General features: G+C 44.0%; 1 protein-coding gene across 1 annotated transcript; it reads right to left on the minus strand.

The window, feature by feature from the left end:
* Positions 1-791: 791 nt before the first annotated feature.
* Positions 792-27,546, minus strand: LOC124746130 (flocculation protein FLO11-like). The gene is made up of 3 exons (XM_047248940.1): positions 27,193-27,546; positions 5,951-6,228; positions 792-5,731 (listed from the first exon to the last, which is right to left on the minus strand). Exons 1-3 carry the CDS (start codon positions 27,544-27,546, stop codon positions 2,980-2,982), a joined length of 3,384 nt encoding a protein of 1,127 aa, XP_047104896.1. The 3' UTR covers positions 792-2,979.

The raw sequence follows: 27,546 nt of genomic DNA on the forward strand, positions 1-27,546 counted from the left end.
TCCAGTAACGAGTCCCGCTTCAAAATAAGTCCCGATGACCAGTGAAGACTTGTCTACGACGCTCCGGACAGCGATGGGATATCAACCTGACAGTTGCCCGCCGTATAGCCCGACAAACAGGAGTGATGGTCAATGGTGCTATTTCTTCTGATAGCAGGAACCCTTTGGTTATCATACGCGGCGTCCTTACATCACAATGGCATGTCTACGGCAAGCTACCCTGGGCTAACATTTCAGCAAGATAATGCCTGCCCGCACACCTAATGAGTTTTACTGCTTGTCTTCGTGCTTACCAAACCCTGCCTTGGCCAGCGGCTTCGCCAGATCTCTCCCCAATTAAGAACGTTTGGAGCATTATGGGCATGGCTCTCCAATTGGCTCGGGGTTTGACTATCCAACACGCCAGTTGGAAACAATTTTGCCCGATATCCCTCATGAGGACAACCAGCAATTCTATCAGTCAATGCCAAGCCGAATGACTGCTTGCATAAGGACCAGAGGTGGAGGTGGACTAACGCGTTATTGACTTGCTCAATTTGTGAAGCTTTTTCTCTTGAATAAATTTAAATTTTACTAAAATTGTACTGATTTGTTTGCCTGTACACGTAAATCACGTCTACCGATAGCTGTCCCGGTCGGATAGTTCCTCGTGATGCCTCGATTTTCTTTTTCGTAGAGTGAATGTGCTTTATCTTGATATTCACGTGGTGTAGATTCAAAGATTGGTGCTTCATTTTCATACATAAAGTTGTCACTACAAAAAGGAAAAGGCCAACTGGAAATTTGACTGGTAAATATTACAAAACAAGATATTTATTGTGACCTCTCTTTTAATTACAAAGTTTATGACTAGGTAGTCATGACATGAGGTGGATGCAACTCCTACACTGACGCGAAACAAACAACATACTGACTACACAACAGTAACAAATAAAAGGCCTCATTTACTGGCCACGTCAAGCAGAACACCACAGGTGCTATAAACACTGTTTTATTGTATGCAGTGTGCAAAGTGAAAAATATTCAATAAAAAGTTACTAGATATACTACTGCATAAAAGAAGCAACTGACTGTACAACCAAAGAGACGTTCTTATAAATACAGATGACATTTTATTTGAAAGCTTAACATATAAATCTCTGTCACAGCTGATTATATTGGTTTTAAATATTGATTAAATGTTAACTGTACATAAATAATATCACTGTTTATGTCTCTTGCTCTTAGACAGACATAAATTTTGTCAATAGTTGTTTCTCATCTTATGTGATATCAATGGCTAATTAACAACTGACTGCTCTCAAAAAGCCGTATATTACCTCATTCTTTTCTTTCAGAAGTGACAGCTTCGACGAATATGCTCAGATACCATCAGGTCTGAATAACTATTTCGTGAAAGCCTGGATAGAGGTTAGCCAACACTTACATAAAACTGACTACAATCAGGCAAAACACACATTTCCAGGAACAATGTTACAGTTATTTACCTGGTGGATAATGAAGACTTTCCTTATGAACAACACGCATGAAAATGAAAAATGACAATTTCTATATACTGGAAATAAATTATAAATGATAAATTAACTAAATAAATAAATAAATAATAAATTAAGGCGAAATTTTGGAAACAAAATACAAAGTTCTATTTCTCGCCTGACTTGCACTTACTCTTCCATATCTAAAAAGCTAGCTCCTGTTCCATCTTGTAACAGTGTCCAACTGTGTGGTTGTTAAACGAGTAACGTTTTCATATGTATGTCGTACCATTTTCTAACCAATTCTGATGCATCTGCAGTTAGTGAATCTGAGAGTAATAAGGAACATGAAGGCGATGTAAGGGGCGCTGGTTCTCCCATAACGTTCACCAGCGCCTGTCCCTCGATTGCAGCTATCTTTGAGGAAGAAACACTGACAGCAAATGTTGACATTTGAGCGTTTCCCTGCCCCTGACTGAGCATGTTCGCAAGATACAGTTTGTGTAGTATATTTAGATCTCTACTGCTTGATAGTAAATAAAGACAACGCTACGATTCTGGTATTGTAACGCTGTTTCAGAATCGAGCACTTTTCCTGAGATATACTAACGAAACTATATAAGGGACAGTAGTTGCTAGGCTTTTTAAAAGATAACACAGGAATCGTATGTAAAATAAGGTTATGTGCAATGATTGCAGAAAAGATCTGAAAGATCACTTCTTGTTTGATAGTTTCCTGTTGATTTATTTAAAGGAACTGAGTTAACAGCAGATTTTTAAACCTTGTATACTCAGCTGTGTTTCTGGTTTCTAGTTTCCAGATTATAACAACGGCGCCCGCTAGACTGTAAGGAACTGTATACTACGTAGCAATAACTACGGAATAGGGATCTCCCATACAGAAAGAGAAAGGATTTTACACCGAGTATGAGGCCTACTGCTTTAAGGGAATGCAGTGGCCAACTTGAAAACGAACCTTTTTTATTGTTTGTTACAACAGTGAGACAGAACCTAGAAGACCCTTAGCAATAGGAACAGAAGTCGACCTGGTGCTTGTAAAGGCACTCAGCTTCACCCAATGTCGTACCAAAAGAAGTAGTCAACGTAGAAAATTACCTAATAAAAGTAGGTTACCCATTGAGAAGGACGTTACAAACGTAACGAAATCAAGACAATATTTTCTGCTGATTTCTTTTCGTAAAACGTAATTAGACCAAAAATAATGTTCAGGCCAGTAGCGTCAGCGGCGCTTTTTGCACGCTCGTAAACGTCGGTATGCACCTTTCCACCAATACTTCTTACGTTTCGACATTCGTCTGGTTTGTCGTGGCATCTTTTACTATGCCGCGAGATTGTCCATCTGCAGACCGTAGAACATCGTTACGTGGGAAGTATTCGCTCACTGGTCGTCCATAGGCAGGACGGAGGAATCGGCAGAGTCCTTTGATGATGCGGGAGAGACGAAGCTTACGGCTCACATGAACCACCAAAGAAGAAGCCGCTTTCAGAGCTGCCTCTCTTCTCTCTCCGTCGCCAGTAGTTGTTGCCCAGCTGAGGCAGTGCCGTTGGTGATGGGGACGTTATAGATGGGCTTGAAACCTCCGAACAACTGTGGTTTGAAGTTTTCAAAGTCGAATTTGGACGGGGTGGCTTCAGAAATGTCGTCTTTGGAGTTCGCTGGCGTGGGTACTGGAGAGTCCTCCCTGTCTTCGGCAGCTGGTGGAAAGCGAGTGTCAGGTACCACACTCCAGCCCTGGTTGGAGGGAGCAGCATCCACGTTGGCGCTCGCCTGGAATGGAGCCTGGAAATTGAGAGACGGAGGAGTAGATGAAGATGGGAGGTCCTCTGGACGCTCCCGATGATTGGAACGGTGGCTGCCATTGAGTCCTCCGAGTTGAGGCCGGGTGTGCATCACTGCCGACACTGTGAATTCGGAGCCACCAGCACCAGGTTCCACTACCGTCTCCTGCATCGAAGGATATTTTTTCTGCGAGGTAGCGACTGTAGCTGTCGTTGTAGTACTTACATCCTTGCTGACGGACGCCCACCTGTCGGTATTCCCCACAGTGGATGGCGAATGAGGAGGCTTCTTGGTGGCAAAAGGCTGGTAGTCCTGCAGATAAGGAATGACAACATTGTCTTCAGTGTCGTGGTCGTCTCTGTCGCGGCCCGTTGCGCCACCAAAATGATCGTCATGTATCTCAGCATCGAGTGCTTCGGCGAGAGGTCTGTCTTCTTCGAGATGCGGTCTTTCCATGCGGTAGGGGAAGTCATCTGCTGTAACTGAAGCAACAGTTTCAGCACGGTGCGGCTTAAGCAGTGGTGTGTCTGTGCGATCCCTGACTGGCTGCAGTAGAGGCAACTCCTCGGAGGCGGCAGCTGCCTCACGCTCTGCCTCCAGGTCAGCTGGAGGCAGTGGTCGTTGTGGACCGTGCGACCCAATGACAACACCTGTGTCGGCGATTCGCTCTTCATTAGGTTTCACTGGATAAACAACGAACACGGGCCTGTTTTCGGAAGCAGCTGGGGAAACGGTAAATTCGTTCCTGGCGGCGGCGGCTACAGGGGGCGGCAGGAATGCCGACGAAGGACCGGAACCACCTCCTGCACCCTGCATCATCTGCAGCGTAGTGATGCGTCGGTTGTCGGGTCCTGCGCGGCGATGTACCAGTGGCGCTGGGGGTGGCAGTGGTTCTTCATCAGGGCGGTCACTGCGGCGGCGGTAGTGTGCTGCCGGCTGCATGGGTGGTGGCTGCAAACGCTGCACCAGTGGCTGCTGACGGTATGGGAAGCGACCGTCACCCTGCCCCGCTGTCGGCCGGAACTGTGGCAGGATGTTGGGAAGAGCTGCTCCTGGCGCTGCCGAATGAGGCGATGGAGGTGGAGGCGGGGGCGGCGGTACTCTAGGTCGCCCATTGTGAGGCTGGGCTGCTGGAGGCTTGCCGCGATTGTAGCCACCAGCTGCTGCCGGTGAACCGACTACGTATGTCGGCGATGGGACAGTGTCCACCTTGGGACGTGCGATCTGATTATTTTGGGGTGAAGCGGGATGAGGAGGCGGTGGAGGAGGGAGAGGGTATCTCAGAGGAGGCTGCTTAGGACGGGTGTCCCACGAGAAGGGCGGTGGGCGAGAGGCTTCTGCTGGCGGTTGCAGCTCTGTAGAAGGTGGACGGACCTGTGGCCGTGACGGGATGCCAGCCGGGGGTGGTGCAGACAGTGGAACTTTCTGCACAGAGCTGATGAAGCTACCACTACTGTCGACCTTGCTCCCAGCTGCTGGAGTCGAAGAAGTGTCCGGAACTGGGCGAGAAGGTTGCTTGTCTTCAGGAAACTTGACGACACCTCCACTGGTGGTAGTAGGTTTGGCTGATGCTGCAGTCCACCTGTTACCATCTTGTGGTGCCGGCTGGGGAGTAGGAGCACTCGGGCGAGGGGCAGGCTGCATCTGGACAGCTAGAGCGCCAGAAGAAGCTAGCAGTGTCGCCAGCGGATTGGGCTGTACGACTACGGGGCTGGCAGTGGGGCCGATATGACCAGTCAGTGAATCTGCCGGCACTCTGTGAGTGTTAGTGGGAGTTGCAGCTGGCCTGTTAGCACCGTAAGGGAAGAACACGGTAGCATTCTGGGCATAGCCGGGTCTCAGGACTCCAGGTGCCGGCGGTCGTGGCCTCGGGGTAGGGGTACCACCGGGAGGACGTGTCTGCTCGACACCTTCACCCGGCCCAAATATCGGTCGGAAAGGTTCCTCGGCATAGGCACCATACGGACTCAGCCTGTCGGCATTATTCAGATACGAGGATTCGGTCTGTAGTTCGACAGACGGAACGAGAGGAGGGCGTGATGATGACGCTTGTGGACGCTGGTTTGGAGTCAATATGACATTGCTGGTTAGAGAGGGAGGTCGTCCCTGAGGTTTCAGAGGAGTGTGGGCATCGAGTGGCATCGATGTGACGACGAATGGCGCTGATGTAGGCTCCTTATTATCCGAAGTAACATATGTCACTGCCGGTCTCCTGGTGGTGGTAGTCGGTGTGGTGGTTGCGGCTGTGGTACTGGTAGTCGAAGAGGGCGAGTCTTGGCGGCGGGTGTCTTTCGTCGTGGGCTCGGTGGCAGTAGTGGTGGTGGTTGTGAATGCGGTACTAGTTGCTGCAGTTGTGACGGGCTTTACTTCTCCATTGGCAGTGGGGTAGATGTAGCCGTGACTGATATCGTACGAGGGTACCCCATTCTCGACCGGTCTCGCGTGGCCAGACGGACTGGGCCCCTCCGGTGCCGTATCATAGAATTCGTAGTCGTAATTTTCATCGAACGGTGGCTCGGTGGTGGTCGTTGTCGTAGTCGTCGGAGGTTTTCTGGTCGTAGTGGTGGTCGTGGTGGTGGTAGTGGTAGTGGTGGTGGTGCTGATGGGAGTAGTGGTAGTGGTGGTGGGAGCTGGCCGCCTGGTGGTCGTCGTCGAGGAGGTGGCGGGGTGCGGCCTCACTGTGTAGTAGGAGGGCACGGGGGTGGAGCTGGTGGGCTGCGGCCGGACGACGCGCTGGCTGCCGCCCGCGCCCTGCACCTTGGTGTTGGCGTACGAGCTGGAGATGAGCGGGTACTTGAGGTCCTCCTCGGTGTACTTGTGGTTGCTGTAGCCGTGCACGATGCGCACGCCCGCCACCTCGTTGTGCGTCGGGGCGGCACTGCTGCTGCCGCGGATTGGCCCGTCTCGACGGTCCACGCCGTCCCAGCTGTCGGCCTCGGTGTCGTCCACCGCCTGCAGATGGCAAAGATACATTGATGTATCAGAAACGTCAACATTTTGTAGAAATAATATCGATATGTAATTCTTTACAGACGAATGGAAAAACTAGTAGAAGCCGACCTCGGGGAGGATCAGTTTGGATTCCGTAGAAATATTGGAACACGTGAGGCAATACTGACCCTACGACTTATCTTAGAAGCTAGATTAAGAAAAGGCAAACCTACGTTTCTAGCATTTGTAGACTTGGAGAAAGCTTTTGACAATGTTGACTGCAATAATCTCTTTCAAATTCTGAAGGTGGCAGGGGTAAAATACAGGGAGCGAAAGACTATTTACAATTTTACAGAAACCAGATGGCAGTTATAAGAGTCGAGGGGTATGAAAGAGAAGCGATGGTTGGGAAGGGAGTGAGACAGGGTTGTAGCATATCCCCGATGTTACTCAATCTGTATATTGAGCAAGCAGTAAAGGAAACAAAAGAAAAGTTCGTAGTAGGTATTAAAATCCATGGAGAAGAAATAAAAACTTTGAGGTTCGCCGTTGGCATTGTAATTCTGTCAGAGACAGCAAAGGACTTGGAAGAGCAGTTGAACGGAATGGACAATGTCTTGAAAGGAGGATATAAGATGAACATCAACAAAAGCAAAACAAAGATAATGGAATGTAGTCGAATTAAGTCGGGTGATGCTGAGGGAATTAGATTAGGAAATGAGACACTTAAAATAGTAAAGGAGTTTTGCTATTTGGGGAGCAAAATAACTGATGATGGTCGAAGTAGAGAGGATATAAAATGTAGACTGGCAATGGCAAGGAAAGCATTTCTGAAGAAGAGAAATTTGTTAACATCGAGTATAGGTTTAAGTGTCAGGAAGTCGTTTCTGAAAGTATTTGTATGGAGTGTAGCCATGTATGGAAGTGAAACATGGACTATAATTAGTTTGGACAAGAAGAGAATTGAAGCTTTCAAATGTGGTGCTACAGAAAAATGCTGAAGATCAGATGGGTAGATCACATAACTAATGACGAAGTATTGAATAGGATTGGGGAGAAGAGAAGTTTGTGGCACAACTTGACTATAAGAAGGGATCGGTTGGTAGGACAAGTTCTGAGGCATCAAGGGATCACCAGTTTAGTATTGGAGGGCAGCGTGGAGGGTAAAAATCGTAGAGGGAGACCAAGAGATGAATACACTAAGCAGATTCAGAAGGATGTAGGTTGCAGTAGGTACTGGGAGATGAAGAAGCTTGCACGGGATAGAGTAGCATGGAGAGCTGCATCAAACCAGTCTCAGGACTGAAGACCACAACAACAACATGTATACATTTACATCTAGATTGAATATTCACATTAAAATTGTGTGTCGGACCAGGACTAGAACCTACGACCATCACCTTCCAAGGGCAAGTGCTCTACCGACTGAGCTACCCAAGCAAGTTTCACGAACCGCAAAAGTCCCAGATTTGAGTTCTGGTCTGGGACACAGCTTTAATCTGCGAGGAAGTTTTTAGTTTAAATCTACATCCATACTCCGCAAGCCACTTTCTCCCCTCCCTGGTTGGGAGCAAATGTCCCACGGGAAGAAGTAATGTTGGTAAGACTCCGCTTGAGCCAGAAGTCCTCTAATTTTATCTTCGCCTCATTTTCGCTAGATATACGTAGGAGGAGGCACTATATGGGTTCACTTTTCCAGAAAACTACGCTCATCGAATTCTAACATTAAATCACACCGTGAAGCGAATCGGCTCACTTTTAACATGTGCTACTGGCGTTAGACGAGTATCTCTGTAACGCTTTCGCGGGTACAGAACGCATCTGTAACGAAACGAGCTAAACTTGGTCCTTCTACATTTCTATTATCAATCATTTCTATTACGGATCGTGAACTGAAGAGTAGCATTTAAACTACGTTCGAATGAGTCCTTCGTATGTTACCTCCATCCTGGACAGAAATGTCTGCCTAAGTCTTCTGTCAATGAAAATCTGCCATTCATAATATTAGTTCGTGTGTTCGTTACACTTTAAATCAATCGCTGTGAATACACTCTGATATATTCCGTGGATGTGACAGTTTTCAGCGCTTACTTGGCAATCGTGAGTCATTCCGTAATGGGTCTTTCTGCCCACTTATACGCAACGCGTTAATATTCTTTTATGTTGAAAGTCAACCGCCAATCCCTGCGACAAATATCGATGCTCTGCAAGTCTTTCTGCATCTCGCTGCAATTTTCCAGCATTGCGACTTCTCTGGTTGCCATCTCGAGCTTTCGTAAGTTTACAAGGTGTGTTACAATTGAGGTGCTGAGAACCAAATAGCCTAAAACACACAGTCATCGATTTTGAGATTGTTACACTTATGTAAGCTCCGGATCTCCTCTTGATCTTACGGCGAACAAGCTCCTCACTGTATGTATGAAAATTCACGAAAAGCTGTCGCACGGTGTTTTCAAATATTCATTTCCATTTGGACCCATAGCACAAAGCATAATTACGTTGTTCTGCGCTACTCTGTTGTTATATAGAGCTGTAATTTAGTGTCTATGTCATGTACGTAGGACTCATATTTCAAAATCAGAGGTGTATCGGCAGTTTTATCAGAACTTCAAAACACAGAATGTTCTTCATGAAGATGATCATAAACGAGGATCATGAATTGCCGTATAGGTAATAACTGTGTGTGTGTGTGTGTGTGTGTGTGTGTGTGTGTGTGTGTGGTATATTTCGTATCTATTCTTTATGTTCTGATTCTAGTTTTACATTAAATTACGAACTTTATAACTATCACTAGCCTATAAAAGTAAATTTTGTGAATTAACACTAATAACTGTTATAATCTTAAATATTAATTAATATTTCATAACATGACATGGGTACATTATTGTTTCATAAAAAATATTGGACATTAAGCCTTGGTTAAAAATCAGTTCAGACCTATAACACTGGTGATTTCTTTATAAAACTGTTTTGCACATACAACTGTTTTTCTCAAAATTTTGTTTTTGTGCTTTGGGCCTTTATGGTTCTCAGTGACTGTTAAGAGGCTGACAGTATAAGGTAACAGAGGTAAGAACGCTGCAGTAAACATGTATCGGAAAATGAACCGTTTACGAGATAACTGGAATGTGTAGTTACGAACCGCAAGTGACTTCGGTGTGAAATGTTGTCCTTCTTACTATACATGTATTTTAAATGTAAACTTTTCTAATTGACCCAAAATTTTATTCGAGGCCAATGTTAACGGGAAATACAGTACTACTTCAGCAAGTCACTGCACACTCCCACCTGTTGATGGAGGTGTCCAACCTGTCGCCTTCGTCTTTTTTGCGATACCTCACTTGTCTCTACCGTGAGTTACGACTTTTTTCAAACACTCCCGAATCACCTCGTAAATCTCGACAAGACTATAAAATTCTCTCCTGAGGTGATCACAAACATGAACATCCAGAGGATGAAGGTCAGATGATCTTCAGGTCAAGATACGATCTCCGCTCTAACCATCCATTTTGGGCCAGGCTGGACAGTTAGATCTCTTACCAGTAAACTCCGTACCCATTATTCTTTAAGGGATCGAACGGCAAGGTATAAGGGGCCATCGGTATGCCTATCAGGCAAAATCGCCGTAAGCAAGGAGGCAGTTATCCCAGGTGGAAGATACCTGCTGCTTGAAGAAGTCCGTAACTCCCTGCTGCACATCCTCGTCCGACAGGAATCGCCGACTGTTCAACGCGTGTTTTAAGAGACCGAAGGCGTGATAATCGCGTGAGGGGAGGTCAGGACTACAGGGAGGGAGCTCGAGTGTTTCCCACTTGAGATGGCAACTTCTGCACTACGAAATTTGCGATATATCGACGTGCGTTGCCATGAAGCAGCTTGGCGCACTAGTCAACAACGGTGGTTCTCTACGGACGTACTGCCCCATACACATTCTTCATTGTCTGGTGGATGTCTACCGGTGTTTGTCTTTCGGCAACCAAGGAAAGAAGAACACCACGTTGGTCCTGTTTGGACGCATTTGATAACAATGGCGCCATAGATCACGTTGCCGCATGTGCCGCACGCGCTTCGGAAAGACACGAATGCCACACTTTTATACCCGCGTGGGAGTCGCGCTACGTTGCATATACGCTGCAGCTATGCCCTCAAGCGGAAACCTTTTGAACGCCCTTACATACTACAGCTTCAAAGGTATGATTACTTTTCAAATGTCCTCATGCGTTAAATAATTGATGTTAAGCGTGTAAGTGAGAAAAAGTTCAGAAATTATATGAAATTATTGCTTAAAGTTTCTTGGAAGTTGCACATTGGATCAGTATAGCCTATGTAATTTGCCCTCCCGTTTTAAACAAAGCTAGTTTCTCACGTATCTCAATGTTCATGACGTCATGTCTCAAGAACTATGTGTCATACAATGATATAATTTTGCAGGTAAGTTTAGTGGTGTATGTGGACACTGTCTGCAAAGTGAGTTGCAAATACACTACTGGCCATTAAAATTGCTACACCACGAAGATGACGTGCTACAGACGCGAAATTTAACTGACAGGAAGAAGATGCTGTGATATGCAAATGATTAGCTTTTCAGAGCATTCACACAAGGTTGGCGCCGGTAGCGACACCTACAACGTGCTGACTTGACGAAAGTTTCCAACCGATTTCTCGTATATAAACAGCAGTTGACCGGCGTTGCCTCGTGAAACGTTGTTGTGATGCCTCGTGCAAGGAGGTTAAATGCGTATCGTCACGTTTCCGACTTTAATAAAGGTCGGATTGTAGCCTATCGGGATTGCGGTTTATCGCATCGCGACATTGCTGCTCGCGTTGGTCGAGATCCAATGACTGTTAGCAGAATATGGAATCGATGGGTTCAGGAGGGTAATACGTAACCCCGTGCTGGATCCCAACGGCTTCGTATCACTAGCAGTCGGGATGACAGGCATCTTATCCGCATGGCTGTAACGGATCGTGCAGCCACGTCTCGATCCCTGAGTCAACAGATGGGGACGTTTGCAATACAAAAACCATCTGCACGAACAGTTCGACGACGCTTGCAGCAGCATGGACTATCAGCTCGGAGACCATGGCTGCGGTTACCCTTGACGCTGCATCACAGACAGGAGCACCTTCGATGGTGTACTCAACGACGAACCTGGGTGCACTAATGGCAAAACGTCATTTTTTTGGATGAATCCAGGTCCTTTTTTGCAGCAGCATGATGGTCGCATCCGTGTTTGGCGACATCGCGGTGAATGCACATTGGAAGCGTGTATTCGTCATCGCCATACTGGCGTATCACCCGGCGTGATGGGAATGGGGTGCCATTGGTTACACGTCTCAGTCACCTCTTGTTCTCATTGACGGCACTTTGAACAGTGGACGTTACATTTCAGATGTGTTACGACCCGTGGCTCTACCCTTCATTCGATCCCAGCGAGACCCTACATTTCAGCAGGATAATGCACGACCACCTGTTGCAGGTCCTGTACGGGCCTTTGTGGATACAGAAAATGTTCGACTACTGCCCTGGCCATCACATTGTCCAGATCTCTCACCGATTGAAAACGTCTGGTCAATGGTGGCCGAGCAACTGGCTCGTCACAATACGCCAGTCACTACTCTTGATGAACTGTGGTATCGTGTTGAAGCTGCATGGGCAGCTGTACCTGTACACGCCATCCAAACTCTGTTTGACTCAATGCCCAGGCGTATCAAGGCCGTTATTACGGCCAGAGGTGATTGTTCTGGATACTGATTTCTCAGGATCTATGCACCCAAATTGCGTGAAAATGTAATCACATGTCAGTTCTAGTATAATATATTTGTCCAATGAATACCCGTTTATCATCTGCATTTCTTCTTGGTGTAGCAATTGTAATGGTCAGTAGTGTATTTAGTAGTAAAGAAATAGAAAATTAATACGTCATGCCTGATGCTGAAGTTTTACTGCACGAACAACGAAAATGTAGTAGGCAATAAACATTTTTCGTTTCATCATTTTGTGGGGGGGGTGGAGGGTCAGCGAGAAAAGGAACCTATCGAAAAAGTTTGAAATACTGTGTGAATTTTGTTGGAAGTGGCTAAGTGCTGTCGTTCTCAAATACTGGATGAATATAGTCTGGAAAATTTTGGTGCCTTGAATTTCACTGCCATAGGACTTGTATACAGTTTCTAAATGTTACACTTGTCTTACTATGTTAAACCTCACGGTTTTAAAGGGCGGCAAGAAATTTCCAAACAGTGTACACCTCTGCAGAGAGTAAGAATCTTTCAGGACACAGCTGCCTAGGGTGTGGCGAAGCCATTTTTACGCAATATTGCTTCTTTCTTTCCGTCTTTTCAGGATGATGGGACATAGGTTAAGACATTGAAGAATGGCTTCCGTGATACTTTGTAACTAAGCAAAATCTATGGGAGAAGACATAGATTCGAATGTCATCATCATGTTCTTTGGGCTTTTGTCCCACTTCTATGCGGGGTAGGCATCGTTACTACGGATTTGGCGATGTTAGCGTCAGAGACTGGCTGGATGCCATTACTGTCGCCACCCCGAACCCCCTGGGACGGAATGAGTGTACCCCAGCTGTCTGCGTCTAGTGTAGGCCATGAAATAGATCGAGTTAGTTCGAGTCTATACACCGCGTGAGTCCCAGCGTGTCACCGAGGCGAAGCCGCAGACTTAGTCTCTACCACAGAAACATTCAGTACATAGCAACCTTATAGTGAACATAGCGGACTTCTACTTCAACAGCATTGAGGCTACATGGACTGTACAGAACAGAGCGTGTAACACAGCACATGGAAACTTAAGTTAAGTAGTTCTTTGTTTAAGATAAAGAACCCAGTTAATAACTGCATGCAGTTGTGTTATAGAACGAGGATACCGACCACCAACCAACATCCTCTCCTTGTTTCCCGTAGTACAGTTCTAGAGACAACGAAATGACATAAAAGTTGTTTCCCATAGTCCAGTTCTAGAGACAACGAGATGACATAAAAACGCCTAAAGAGAATACAACACCCATGGTGTGCTTGATGCACAAAATGGCGATCTTCCCTTATAGTGGTCAGATGTGGTATACCAGAACCTTGATGATGAGTATGCCTGCTGTCATATTCTCATATGCTACAACACCGGACTAGTGCCACATTCAAATGCCCCATAAATCTGGGTACTTTATGTTTCGACCAGCCGGTCAAATGGAGACCCACAACGAGGCCACTTTCAAATTGTGTTAGGTGCTGACAATGCTATCTCACACGACTACACAGCGTCTCTTTGTCCTTCACAGAGTCCATCCAACATCTGACGTTGTTAACGTCGCTTATACACGCCCCCGCCCCCCCCCCCTCCTCCAGACAACATTTAACACGAATAACAGTAACGCGCTGTCGTGGCCGTTCTAGTTATGGTTCAAATGGCTCCGAGCACTATGGGACTGAAATCTGTGGTCATCGGTCCCCTAGAACTTAGAACTACACACACCCATGCCCGAGGCAGGATTCGAACCTGCGACCGTAGCGGTCACGCGGTCCCAGACTGAAGCGCCTAGAACCGCTCGGTCACACCGGCCGGCTTCTAGTTATCACAGAGAATTGCAACTCTACTCATTGACATACTCGCAGAAGGCGAGTGCGTGTGCAAGGTTTGGCACCTGTCCGTGTCTTTTGGGTGTTCCACTTTTTTGTCAGGCAATGCATTTTTCTTGGTGTTGCAGTGCTAACAAATTTCTATTTCCAGGAATGCTTTTCTTACCATTACCAGTCTGTATTTTGGATGCTGTCTGTTTTGACACTTATCGTTTATTTTGCTGTCCGATCAGTGAAACACATCTACTATTTATGGCATCTCATTTCGCAATCTAATTCCGCCTGATTTGATACCACCACATTCCATTATCGACCTTTTTTATTTTTATTTCCGTCCATCTTATAATCTCTTTTCAAGACACTATCCATTTCGTTCAAGTGATCATCGAAGTCCTTTGCCATCGATAACACAATTTCAACATATATAAATATCAAGAGCTCAGATGCAAGGCCATACAGAGCAAAAATCAGAAGGTTGAGAGGTTGAAGGAATATACAAAGTTTTAGTGGCATTTTTATTGTCGACTGAGGGTAATGTACTGAACAAAATTACATCAATACTTACTTCACTTGTAGGTTAATAATTGTAGCTATTATGAGTTGTATGTTTTTAGACTGGATAGTACCTCCAAGTACTAGTGGCACAAACCAGCCATTATTTTATTTTCCCTGGACAGCAGGTCAGGTACTGAAGTGTTGACACGTGGACTCAAAATGCGTAGTCTATACTGACACGCGTAGTCCTCTTCCTGGTGCAGTTACGACCGTGCAGAAAACATCTGGTAGTAAATTAATGTGAAGTGTTTGCAGGAAGACTACTCGATGCAGAGTAAAAACAACTAACACACTGAAGTGGGTAATATTAAGGTATCGATGATCACAATATCTGTTACTATACCCCTAACACCGTGTGTATATCAGTCTGTATAATGGAAACAAACTTGAAGACAGTATTATAGAAAGTGAAGAGCAAGTAGGTGAATATGTGGTGGGGATACGATGCTGTGAGAAGAATTTGACAGAACACTGAAAGGCGGAAGTTGAAAGAACGCACCTGGAACGGAAGACACTCCCTCGGAATTACTGAGATACTTGGAAAAGCCAAATTTGTAAGATGTATGAGAAATACCCTCAGACTTCAGGAAGAATGTAATAATTCCAATTTAAAAAAAGATAGGGGCTGACAGATGTGCCTATTAGAGAACTATCAGTGTAATGAGTCATGATTGCGAAATGCTCGCGCGAATTGATTGCAGAAGAATGGAAAAACTGGTAAAGCCGATCTCAGTGAACGTCAGTTTGAGCTCCAGTGAAACGTAGGAATACGTGAGACAATACTTAACCTGCCCTATTACGGACGATAGTTTGTAGTGAGGCAAATCTACATTTACTGCATTTGTAGAATTACAGAAAACTTTTGACAATGTGGACTGTAACAAACTCTTTGAAATTGTGAAGGTAGCGGGAACAAAACAGAGACAGTGAAAAGTTTACTACGACTAATGCAGAAATCAGACTTCAGTTATAGAGTCAAAGGAGTACTTGAAAGGGGAGGAGTACTCGAGAAAGGAGCGAAAGAGGGTTGTAGTAATTCGCAAAGTTATTCAATCTGTGCACTGTGCAAGAAGTAAGGATACCAAGAAGAACTGTGGAAAGTGAATTAAGTTTCAGGGAGAAGAAATAAAAACTGTGAGGCTTTACCGGCGACTTTAAAATTCTGTCAGGCACGGCGATGTACAAGCAACAGCACTTGAATTAAATGAATATTGTACTGAAAAGAGGTTCTAACATGAATATAAACTAAAGGAAATGGATGGTAGTGAAATGCAGTAGAATCAGATCAGGCGATGCTGCGGGAATTAGATCAGGATATGAGAAACTAGAAGTAGTCGATGAGTTTAGCTATTTGGGCAGCAATATAACTGTTAACATCGAATTTAATTTTTTTGTGTAAGGAATTCTTTTCGGAAGGTATTTGCATGGTGTCACCTTGTTAGGAAGTGAATTGTAGACGATGAACAGTTAAGACAAGAAGAGTACGCCGGCCGCGGTGGCCGTGCGGTTCTGGCGCTGCAGTCCGGAACCGCGGGACTGCTACGGTCGCAGGATCGAATCCTGCCTCGGGCATGGGTGTGTGTGATGTCCTTAGGTTAGTTAGGTTTAAGTAGTTCTAAGTTCTAGGGGACTTATGACCTAAGATGTTGAGTCCCATAGTGCTCAGAGCCATTTTTGAATAAGAAGAGTACAAAAGCTTCTAACATGTGGTTATAACAGATAAGAAACGCAGCGAGTACGAGTATAATGTTCGGGTTGCGTACTTCACAAATCCAGGCGCCGCTGTTACAACATTGCTAACGCGCTTCCTTCGTTCCCGCTATATTTCGGCAAGTATGATGGGTCTAGAACTGTGGCGCTTCGGTCGCTTCATACTCGTCGACTCGTCCCTCTTGTTGAAGCATGCAGGAGTGTAAGGCTAGGCGTGACTTATTCTTACAAGGGAACCTCCCCATCGCACCCTCCTCAGATTTAGTTATAAGTTGGCATAGTGGATAGGCCTTGAAACACTGAACACAGATCAATCGAGAAAAGAGGAAGAAGTTGTGTGGAACTATGAAAAAAATATGCAAAATATACAAACTGAGTAGTCCACGGGCAAGATAGGTAACATTGAGGACCATATGAACAGAGGAGCGCCGTGGTCCCGTGGTTAGAGTAAGCAGCTGCGGACCGAGGGGTCTTTGGTTCAAGTCTTCCCTCGAGTGAAAATTTTTATTTTTTTATTTTCGCGAAGTTATGATCTGTCCGTTCGTTCATTGACGTTTCTGTTCACTGTAATAAGTTTAGTGTCTGTGTTTTGCGGCCGCACCGCAAAACCATGCGATTAGTAGACGAAAGGACGTGCCTCTCCAATGGGAACCGAAAACATTTGATCGCAAGGTCATAGGTCAACCGATTCCTCCACAGGAAAACACGTCTGATATATTCTATACGACACTGGTGGCGGCGTGTGCATCACATGACAGGAATATTTTGTCGACCACCTAGCTTGCACACTTGGCGACTGGGTAAAAAGATTCTTCTACTTTGCCTGATTTAGGTTTTCTTGTGTATGTGATAATCACTCCCAAAAAGTGATGAAAACATTAGAGTTTGCCAGATAATAATTGTCTGAAAATAAATAATTAAACTTTTCTCTCGAGAGAAGACTTGAACCAAGGACCTCTCGCTCCACAGCTGCTCACGCTAACCACGGGACCACGGCGCTCCTGAGCTGATCCTGTTGTTGAAGTTGCCTACGTTGCGCACGGACTACTCAGTATGTACAATTTGCTTATTTTTTTCATAGTTCCATACAACTTCTTCCTGTTTTCTCGATTGATCTGTGTTCAGTTTTTCAAGGCCTATCCACTGTGCCAACTTATAACCAAATCTGAGGGGGGTGCGATGGGGAGGTTCCCTTGTTAGTACGGAAGATGGGTACACGGTCTTGCTGTTGTGAAGTAGTGCTGACAAGGTGAAATGACAGATTGTCGGAATCAGATGGGCTTTAACGAATCTGTATTTGTGAGACTGTGGAGGGTGTAAGACGAAAATTAATTAATGCAAAGTACACAATTGCAAATGTGTTCCATTAGAGGAGGAATGATATCTAGAACAAGTTTCAAACTATAGTCCACGCTTCTGATGAAAAACATGCAGATTTTGTCCAGTACAAACAAAACGATTCTATTCGTGTTTATTCCATGTCCACCATGAGATAACATGTGCGCTGCTTCAAGCGGAAACTGGTCACAGAGCAACGTCACTGTTATATCCTTACGACAAAAATCCAGCTATTGCTGTATTCATTTGTTCGTGGTAACTTGAGTTTATGGGCTAACAGCGAGTTGTGTATGTTATTATTAATTTCTCTAATTTATTTTAATAATGTATCACAATTTAGAGGTTACACTTCATCCTCGTGTCACGTTTTCCAGTACTGTCGATGTTGTTGTCGTGGTCTTCAGTCCTGAGACAGGTTTGATGCAGCTCTCCATGCTACTCTATCCTGTGCAAGCTTCTTCATCTCCCAATACGTACTACAGCCTACATCCTTCTGAATCTGCTTAGTGTATTCATCTCTTGGTCTCCCTCTACGATTTTTACCGTCCACGCTGCCCTCCAATACTAAATTGGTAAATCCCTTGATGCCTCAGAACATGTCCTACCAACCGATCCCTTCTTCTTGTCAAGTTGTGCCACAAACTCCTCTTCTCCCCAATCCTATTCAATACTTCCTCATTAGTTACGTGATCTACCCATCTAATCTTCAGCATTCTTCTGTAGCACCACATTTCAAAGGCTTCTATTCTTTTCTTGTCCAAACTATTTATCGTCCACGTTTCACTTCCATACATGGCTACACTCCATACAAATACTTTCAGAAACGACTTCCTGACATTTAAATCTATACTCGATATTAACAAATTTCTCTTCTTCAGAAACGCTTTTCTTGCCATTGCCATTCTACATTTTATATCCTCTCTACTTCGACCATCATCAGTTATTTTGCTCCCCAAATAGCAAAACTCATTTACCATTTTAAGTGTCTCATTTCCTAATCTAATTCCCTCAGCATCGTCCGACTTAATTCGACTACATTCCATTATTCTCCTTTTGGTTTTGTTGATGTTCCTCTTATACCCTCCCTTCAAGACACTGTCCATTCCGTTCAACTGCTCTTCCAAGTCCTTTGCTGTCTCCGACAGAATTACAATGTCATCGGCGAATCTTAAAGTTTTTATTTCTTCTCCATGGATTTTAATACCTACTCCGAATTTTTCTTTTGTTTCCTTTACTGCTTGCTCAATATACAGATTGAGTAACATCGGGGATAGGCTACAACCCTGTCTCACTCCCTTCCCAACCATCGCTTCCCTTTCATTCCCCTCGACTCTTATAACTGCCATCTGGTTTCTGTATAAACTGTAAATAGCCTTTCGCTCCCTGTATTTTACCCCTGCCACCTTCAGAATTTGAAAGAGATTATTCCAGTCAACATTGCCAAAAGCTTTCTCTAAGTCTACAAATGCTAGAAACGTAGGTTTGCCTTTTCTTAATCTAGCTTCTAAGATAAGTCGTAGGGTCAGTATTGCCTCACGTGTTCCCATATTTCTACGGAATTCAAACTGATCTTCCCCGAGGTCGGCATCTACCACTTTTTCCATTCGTCTGTACAGAATTCGCGTTAGTATTTTGCAGCCGTGACTTATTAAACTGACAGTTCGGTAATTTTCACATCTGTCAACGCCTGCTTTCTTTGGGATTGGAATTATTAAATTCTTCTTGAAGTCTGAGGGTATTTCGCCTGTCTCATACATTTTGCTCACCAGATGGTAGAGGTTTGTCAGGACTGGCTCTGCCAAGGCTGTCAGTAGTTCTAATGGAATGTTGTCTACTCCCGGGGCCTTGTTTCGACTTAGGTCTTTCAATGCTCTATCAAATTCTTCACGCAGTATCATATCTCCCATTTCATCTTCATCTGCATCCTCTTCCATTTCCATAATATTGTCCTCAAGAACATCGCCCTTGTATAGTCCCTCTATATACTCCTTCCACCTTTCTGCTTTCCCTTCTTTGCTTAGAACTGGGTTTCTATCTGAGCCCTTGATATTCATACAAGTGGTTCTCTTTTCTCCAAAGGTCCCTTTAATTTTCCTATAGGCAGTATCTATCTTACCCCTAGTGAGGTAAGCCTCTACATCCTTGCATTTGTCCTCTAGCCATGCCTGCTTAGCCATTTTGTACTTCCTGTCAATCTCATTTTTGAGACGTTGGTATTCCTTTTTGCCTGCTTCATTTACTGCATTTTTATATTTTCTCCTTTCATCAGTTAAATTCAGTATTTCTTCTGTCACCCAAGGATTTCTACTAGCCCTCGTCTTTTTACCTACTTGATCCTCTGCTGCCTTCACTACTTCATCCCTCAAAGCTATCCATTCTTCTTCTACTGTATTTCTTTCCCCCATTCTTGTCAATTGTTCCCTCATGCTGTCCCTGAAACTCTGTACAACCTCTGGTTTAGTCAGTTTATCCAAGTCCCATCTCCTTAAATTCTCACATTTTTGCAATTTCTTCAGTTTTAATCTACAGTTCATAACCAATAGATTGTGGTCAGAGTCCACATTTGCCCCTGGAAATGTCTTACAATTTAAAACCTGGTTCCTAAATCTCTGTCTTACCATTATATAATCTATCTGATACCTTTTAGTATCTCCAGCGTTCTTCCATGTATACAACCTTCTTTCATGATTCTTAAACCAAGTGTTAGCTATGATTAAGTTATGCTCTGCGCAAAATTCTACCAGGCGGCTTCCTCTTTCATTTCTTAGCCCCAATCCATATTCACCTACTATGTTTCCTTCTCTCCCTTTTCCTACTCTCGAATTTCAATCTATAGCACCACATATCAAATGCTTCGATTCTCTTCTGTTCCGGTTTTCCCACAGTCCATGTTTCACTACCATACAATGCTGTACTCCAGACGTACATCCTCAGAAATTTCTCCCTTCACTACCTGAATAATTTCTTTTATCTCATCATTTTTTTTTTTTTTTTTGTCATCAGTCTACTGACTGGTTTGATGCGGCCCACCACGAATTCCTTTCCTGTGCTAACCTCTTCATCTCAGAGTAGCACTTGCAACCTACGTCCTCAATTATTTGCTTGACGTATTCCAATCTCTGTCTTCCTCTACAGTTTATGCCCTCTACAGCTCCCTCTAGTACCATGGAAGTCATTCCCTCATGTCTTAGCAGATGTCCTATCATCCTGTCCCTTCTCCTTATCAGTGTTTTCCACATATTCCTTTCCTCTCCGATTCTGCGTAGAACCTCCTCATTCCTTACCTTATCAGTCCACCTAATTTTCAACATTCGTCTATAGCACCACATATCAAATGCTTCGATTCTCTTCTGTTCCGGTTTTCCCACAGTCCATGTTTCACTACCATACAATGCTGTACTCCAGACGTACATCCTCAGAAATTTCTTCCTCAAATTAAGGCCGGTATTTGATATTAGTAGACTTCTCTTGGCCAGAAATGCCTTTTTTGCCATAGCGAGTCTGCTTTTGATGTCCTCCTTGCTCCGTACGTCATTGGTTATTTTACTGCCTAGGTAGCAGAATTCCTTAACTTCATTGACTTCGTGACCATCAATCCTGATGTTAAGTTTCTCGCTGTTCTCATTTCTACTACTTCTCATTACCTTTGTCTTTCTCCGATTTACTCTCAAACCATACTGTGTACTCATTAGACTGTTCATTCCGTTCAGCAGATCATTTAATTCTTCTTCACTTTCACTCAGGATAGCAATGTCATCAGCGAATCGTATCATTGATATCCTTTCACCTTGTATTTTAATTCCACTCCTGAACCTTTCTTTTATTTCCATCATTGCTTCCTCGATGTACAGATTGAAGAGTAGGGGCGAAAGGCTACAGCCTTGTCTTACACCCTTCTTAATACGAGCACTTCGTTCTTGATCGTCCACTCTTATTATTCCCTCTTGGTTGTTGTACATATTGTATATGACCCGTCTCTCCCTATAGCTTACCCCTACTTTTTTCAGAATCTCGAACAGCTTGCACCATTTTATATTGTCGAACGCTTTTTCCAGGTCGACAAATCCTATGAAAGTGTCTTGATTTTTCTTTAGCCTTGCTTCCATTATTAGCCGTAACGTCAGAATTGCCTCTCTCGTCCCTTTACTTTTCCTAAAGCCAAACTGATCGTCACCTAGCGCATTCTCAATTTTCTTTTCCATTCTTCTGTATATTATTCTTGTAAGCAGCTTCGATTCATGAGCTGTTAAGCTGATTGTGCGATAATTCTCGCACTTGTCAGCTCTTGCCGTCTTCGGAATTGTGTGGATGATGCTTTTCCGAAAGTCAGATGGTATATCGCCAGACTCATATATTCTAAACATCAACGGGAATAGTCGTTTTGTTGCCACTTCCCCCAAATGATTTTAGAAATTCTGATGAAATGTTATCTATCCCTTCTGCCTTATTTGACCGTAAGTCCTCCAAAGCTCTTTTAAATTCCGATTCTAATACTGGATCGCCTATCTCTTCTAAATCGACTCCTGCTTCTTCTTCTATCACATCAGACAAATCTTACCCCTCATAGAGGCTTTCAACGTATTCTTTCCACCTATCTGCTCTCTCCTCTGCATTTAACAGTGGAATTCCCGTTGCACTCTTAATGTTACCACCGTTGCTTTTAATGTCACCAAAGGTTGTTTTGACTTTCCTGTATGCTGAGTCTGTCCTTCCGACAATCATATCTTTTTCGATGTCTTCACATTTTTCCTGCAGCCATTTCGTCTTAGCTTCCCTGCATTCCTATTTATTTCATTCCTCAGCGACTTGTATTTCTGTATTCCTGATTTTCCCGGAACATGTTTGTACTTCCTCCTTTCATCAATCAACTGAAGTATTTCTTCTGTTATCCATGGTTTCTTCGCAGCTACCTTCTTTCTACCTATGTTTTCCTTCCCAACTTCTGTGATGGCCCTTTTTAGAGATGTCCATTCCTCTTCAACTTTACTGCCTACTGCGCTATTCCTTATTGCTGTATCTATAGCGTTAGAGAACTTCAAACGTATCTCGTCATTCCTTAGTACTTCCGTATCCCACTTCTTTGCGTATTGATTCTTCCTGACTAATGTCTTGAACTTCAGCCTACTCTTCATCACAACTATATTGTGATCTGAGTCTATATCTGCTCCTGGGTATGCCTTACAATCCAGTATCTGATTTCGGAATCTCTGTCTGACCATGATGTAATCTAATTGAAATCTTCCCGTATCTCCCGGCCTTTTCCAAGTACACCTTCTCCTCTTGTGTTTCTTGAACAGGGTATTCGCTATTACTAGCTGAAACTTGTTACAGAACTCAATTAGTCTTTCTCCTCTTTCATTCCTTTCCCAAGCCCATATTCTCCTGTAACCTTTTCTTCTACTCCTTCTCCTCATCATACATTTCATCAATTTCTTCGTCATCTGTAGAGCTAGTTGGCATATAAACCTGTACTACTGTTGTAGGCGTGGGCTTCGTGTCTATCTTGGCCACAATAATGCGTTCACTATGTTGTTTGTAGTAGCTTACCCGAAGTCCTATTTTTTTATTCATTATTAAACCTACTCCTGCATTACGCCTATTTGATTTTGTATTTATAACCCTGTATTCACCTGACCAAATGTCTTGTTCCTCCTGCCACCGAACTTCGCTAATTCCCACTATATCTAACTTTAACCTATCCATTTCCCTTTTTAAATTTTCTAATCTACCTGCCCGATTAAGGGATCTGACATTCCACGCTCCGATCCGTAGAACGCCAGTTTTCTTCCTCCTGATAACGACGTCCTCCTGAGTCGATACAGACTCGGTAACGCCTCGAAACTGAGTATATGTCAACGTAATTGTTAGATATTTTCTGCATAGATATGAAGTTTTAAAATACATTTACAGCACTCTTCGAAAAATTTTTACCCATACAAATGTATACATAAGCAGAATAATATTCTCTGCTAACTTATCATTCGTAATATTGGTATATAATTTGCTTGTCATTTCGGCAGGTCGAACATTTTGCATTTCAGTCTACACTTGTGAATGGCTAAAAAGCCGAAATCATGATTATGTGAAGTAAATGAATAGTAATTTAAAGTTTAATGGCGGAAATCTCATTCAGAACGGTTGTGTACGTAGCGGGAATGCTGCGAGTCAAGGCGGTTATACTTGTGAACTCGTGTACTCGCTCTCCTTTCTGAGCAAGTCAACTGCAGTAGCGCCCGGCAACAGACTCTGATGACGGTTGGGCTGCAGCGGAGACTCACGGGTCGTGTCTGCGGGCACATGGTGACGGCGAGATCGAAGATGGCGACACAGCACTCGTTGGCGAGTTTAAAGCGAGTGTACGGATCTTAGGACAAGTATTCGCAGTTGCGGATATAAAGCGCCTTCAACCTATGTTAGAATGGCGATAGTGAAAATTTGCGCCGGATTGGGACTCGAACCCGGATTTTCTGCGCTACGTGTGCGGTTGCCTTAACTGCTTCGGCTATCCGTGCACGAATTACAACCATACCCAAACTTCCATATGTCGTTGTCGTCCATGTGTCACAATCTGCACTCCTATGTTGTGTATATTCCCGCATATTTATTGAGAGTGGAGAACATGGTATTGGCGAATAAATGCAAAATAGTAATGCCTGTCTTATTTAACAAGTACAATGCAATGTTAAATCGGACATGCAAGCATACAAGTCCGAAGGAATATTGGATCGTAATTCTTAAAAAGACAGGCAGTACTATTTCGCGTACGGAGCTCATTTCTCATGACTTCTACGCAAGAATACTGACGACTGGGTGGATGAATCGAAGAAAGAAAGGAAGATTAGGGTTTAACGTCCCGTCGCCAATGAAGTGATTAGATACAGAGCACTAGCTCGGATTACGGAAGAGTGGGGAAGGAAACTGGTCGACATCCCGGAATTTGCCTAGAGTGATTTAGGGAAATCACGGAAAACCTAAATCTCGATTGCTGGATACGAATATGAACCGGCGTCCTCCCGAATGCAAGTCCAGTTTGCTAACCAGTGCACCACCTCGCTCGGTGGGTGGATCGAATAACTGATTAAGACTTACTGAATTGAAGTAAAAAAAAAACAAAAAAAAAAAAAAAACAAAAAAAACAAGAAACAATTTTGTGCCACAGCTTGAAGGGATCGGTCGATAAGACACATCCTGAGGCTTCAAGGAATTGTCAGTTTCGTAGTGGAGGGAAGTGTAGGTATTACAAATTGTAAAGGGACACCAAGGGTTGAGTACAGTATGAGAGTTCAGCTGGGTGTAGGTTGAAGTAGTTACATAGTAGTGATGGGCTAAACTGCGATTTTCCGATATCAGTGATTTCTGTGAATGCTACTTTTCAGTATCTGTTATTCTTAACTGTGATTTGTCGCAGTTAAGAGTCGCAGTTAAGGAACCTAAGTCGTGTATCCCTCCGCCACTGCTATTTCTGCTACTTCCGCGATTTCTGCTACTTCTGCGACTTCTGCGATTTCTGTGACTTCTGCTACTTCTGCGATTTCTGTGACTTCTGCTACTTCTGCGATTTCTGTGACTTCTGCTACTTCTGCGATTTCTGTGACTCCTGCGATTTCTGCGACGTACCACCGTATGAAAAAGTTACATATGTACACACAGAAAATTGCATCTCAACAAACCTGCCATTGGTAAGTATGTTTTACGTTTATTCTTCCGTTGGCTTTAATTTTGTATTAAAAAAACAACTGTGAAAATATTAATAGTGTAATTAATATGTAAGTAGCCGCACAGTACCGTAATAGTTCGTGTTTAGAAAATGAATTCTAACATATTGTTATGTTCATAGGTACCTGAACTACATTTCAGTCACTCAGTAAAGTGATAATTCAAAATATCATTGTCAACAGAGCTGAAGAAATTGCCAGTCTTTAGACCGTTTTCGTCAGACGAGAGGTTAGTTTCTAAGCGTTTTGATGGACTTAATTACTTCAGTGAGATCGTTCTTGCGAATGTGATATAGCAAATATTAGCAAATGTGATATAGCAAATATTAGCAATCTACTCTGTCAATTATATTGCTAGTAAAGTGACAGCAAAAATTGTTTAATAATCCTTGTGTTTTTGCAGACGCAGTTCTGACTGATTACTGGTTGCTGTACATATCTATCCACATCAAGGCTGTTGAGAGAGACTCGTGAAGATTCAAGACAGCTCTTAGAGGTTTTGCAGTTTAAAAGTGAAATAATTATGAAATAAGAGTGTGACTGATTAAAGTGTTTTATTGAAGTTGTTGTGCGATTTTAAAGGAATAATAAATGTTAAATACATTGAGTGAATAATAAAAATCTCATTTTCCACATGTTAAGCCGTCCTATACCCGTAATTTTCCGCCACTTATTTATTGGTAAACACTTGTTGGATACCGAGGTGCCGCCCCTCCCCCCCCCCCCCCCTTTCTCCACAATCTTGGTGTGACACTGACCTGTAACATATCCCGAAGTCTACAATATGCATTTTGAGGCTGTTGATATGAAAGTGGGAAGTACAGATCTTCCAGTTAAATCAGGAATAGCTTAAGTGCATTACTTGAAAGTGACACAGGAAAAACTTACTTATGTAGGTGGTAGTAGTGTCGGCAAAAAGTTCTTGTGTGTGAAGTTGCCATGTAGAACACCAGGTGTAAAACTTTTCTCCCGAGTCTTGAACTGTGTCGGAACAAAAGTGAGGCATTCATATGACTGTTTTCATTTCTCTACACTTATACAGATGTCTGAGTTCTGCTGTGTTAACATTGCAAAGTCCTGTAGGCATGTGGAGTATTAACCAAAACTGTCATATTGGAACCAGAATCAAACATTTGTTACGTTACTTGAGATTTTCAGGAGAAAAAGGCAATGTTGCTTCTTATTAATATAATACATTCAGAGTCACAGCAGTATTTGACCAACCATAACTGATGCTGAATGTGCATGTCGTCATATAATATGAAGGGCTTATTGCAATAGTGGTACAAGTCCATTACCTACACTTTTCTGTCTATAATGCTTCTGAAATTAGTGATCCAAACAAACATAAATAAAGGTTCATCTCTAGCAAGAAGCCATATGCTTGAGTATTTCTGGTATCTCAACTGCAGATTTTTCAGCACTCATTTAACTTTACGACTCTATATCTCAAAATTAACAAAAATGGACTTGTACCACTATTGAAATAAGCCCTTCATATGCACACACAGCACATCGATCTCGTGAGGCACAAGGCTCTCATAACGAAGTACGTACGTCGGTCAACAGATGACACTAGGAAAAGTATGTTAACTGCGCTTTTTAGTTGCTACTTGCGACTCTTAGTTGCGATTTGTCACAGAAATCGCAGTTTGACTCGGTAGCGTACCGCAGAGATGGACGTAGTACGAACTTCGGCCAACAGATGCCACTGTTAACCGCGCTTTTTAGTTGCTACTTGCGACTCTTAGTTGCGACTTGTCACTGAAATCGCAGAAAGCAGTGCTAAATTCGACCAATAGATGGCTCACGTCTTTGAATGTGAAATACTACTTGCGACTGCTAACTGTGACTGAAATCGCAGTTAGATTCTGTAAAGTTGCTACTGTGATATCTGTGACTTCTCAGTCACTGCGATTTCTAACAGATACGCGATTTCCTGCCCACCACTATTACATAGAAATGAAGTGGCTTGCACGGGATAGAGTAGCTTGGAGAGCTACATGAAACCAGTGTTCGGACTGAAGATCACAACTACTTTGGTCTTCTGTTATGAGGTAATGTTTGCCATGTCTACCTCCTCGTCTTCGTAGAAGTAGTCGCCGTCCCCGTGAGAGGCAGCACCGGCGCCGGTGGCGGTGACGGCGCGCGTGCCGAAGTCGAGGGAGCCGGTGAGCGGGTCGCGCTCCGCGAAGAAGGGCCGCCCGCCGTTGAAGCCGAAGAGGCCGGGCATGCGGTAGCCCTGGTGCGCCGCGCCCTCCGCCACCAGAGGCGCTGCCGTAGGCGCATGCGCAGCTGCAGAAACCTCTTGGTCGCCGTCGTCCGCCGCGCTCGCACTGGAGCCAGTCTGCGGATTCGCAGCTGCCGACGACAAGGCAAAGAGTATGGCAGCCGCCGACAGCAGCGCCTTTGCGGGCTTCGCCCACCTCAT

The sequence above is a fragment of the Schistocerca piceifrons genome, chromosome 1, assembly GCF_021461385.2.
Source record: "Schistocerca piceifrons isolate TAMUIC-IGC-003096 chromosome 1, iqSchPice1.1, whole genome shotgun sequence".
Classification (NCBI taxonomy): Eukaryota; Metazoa; Arthropoda; class Insecta; order Orthoptera; family Acrididae; genus Schistocerca; species Schistocerca piceifrons.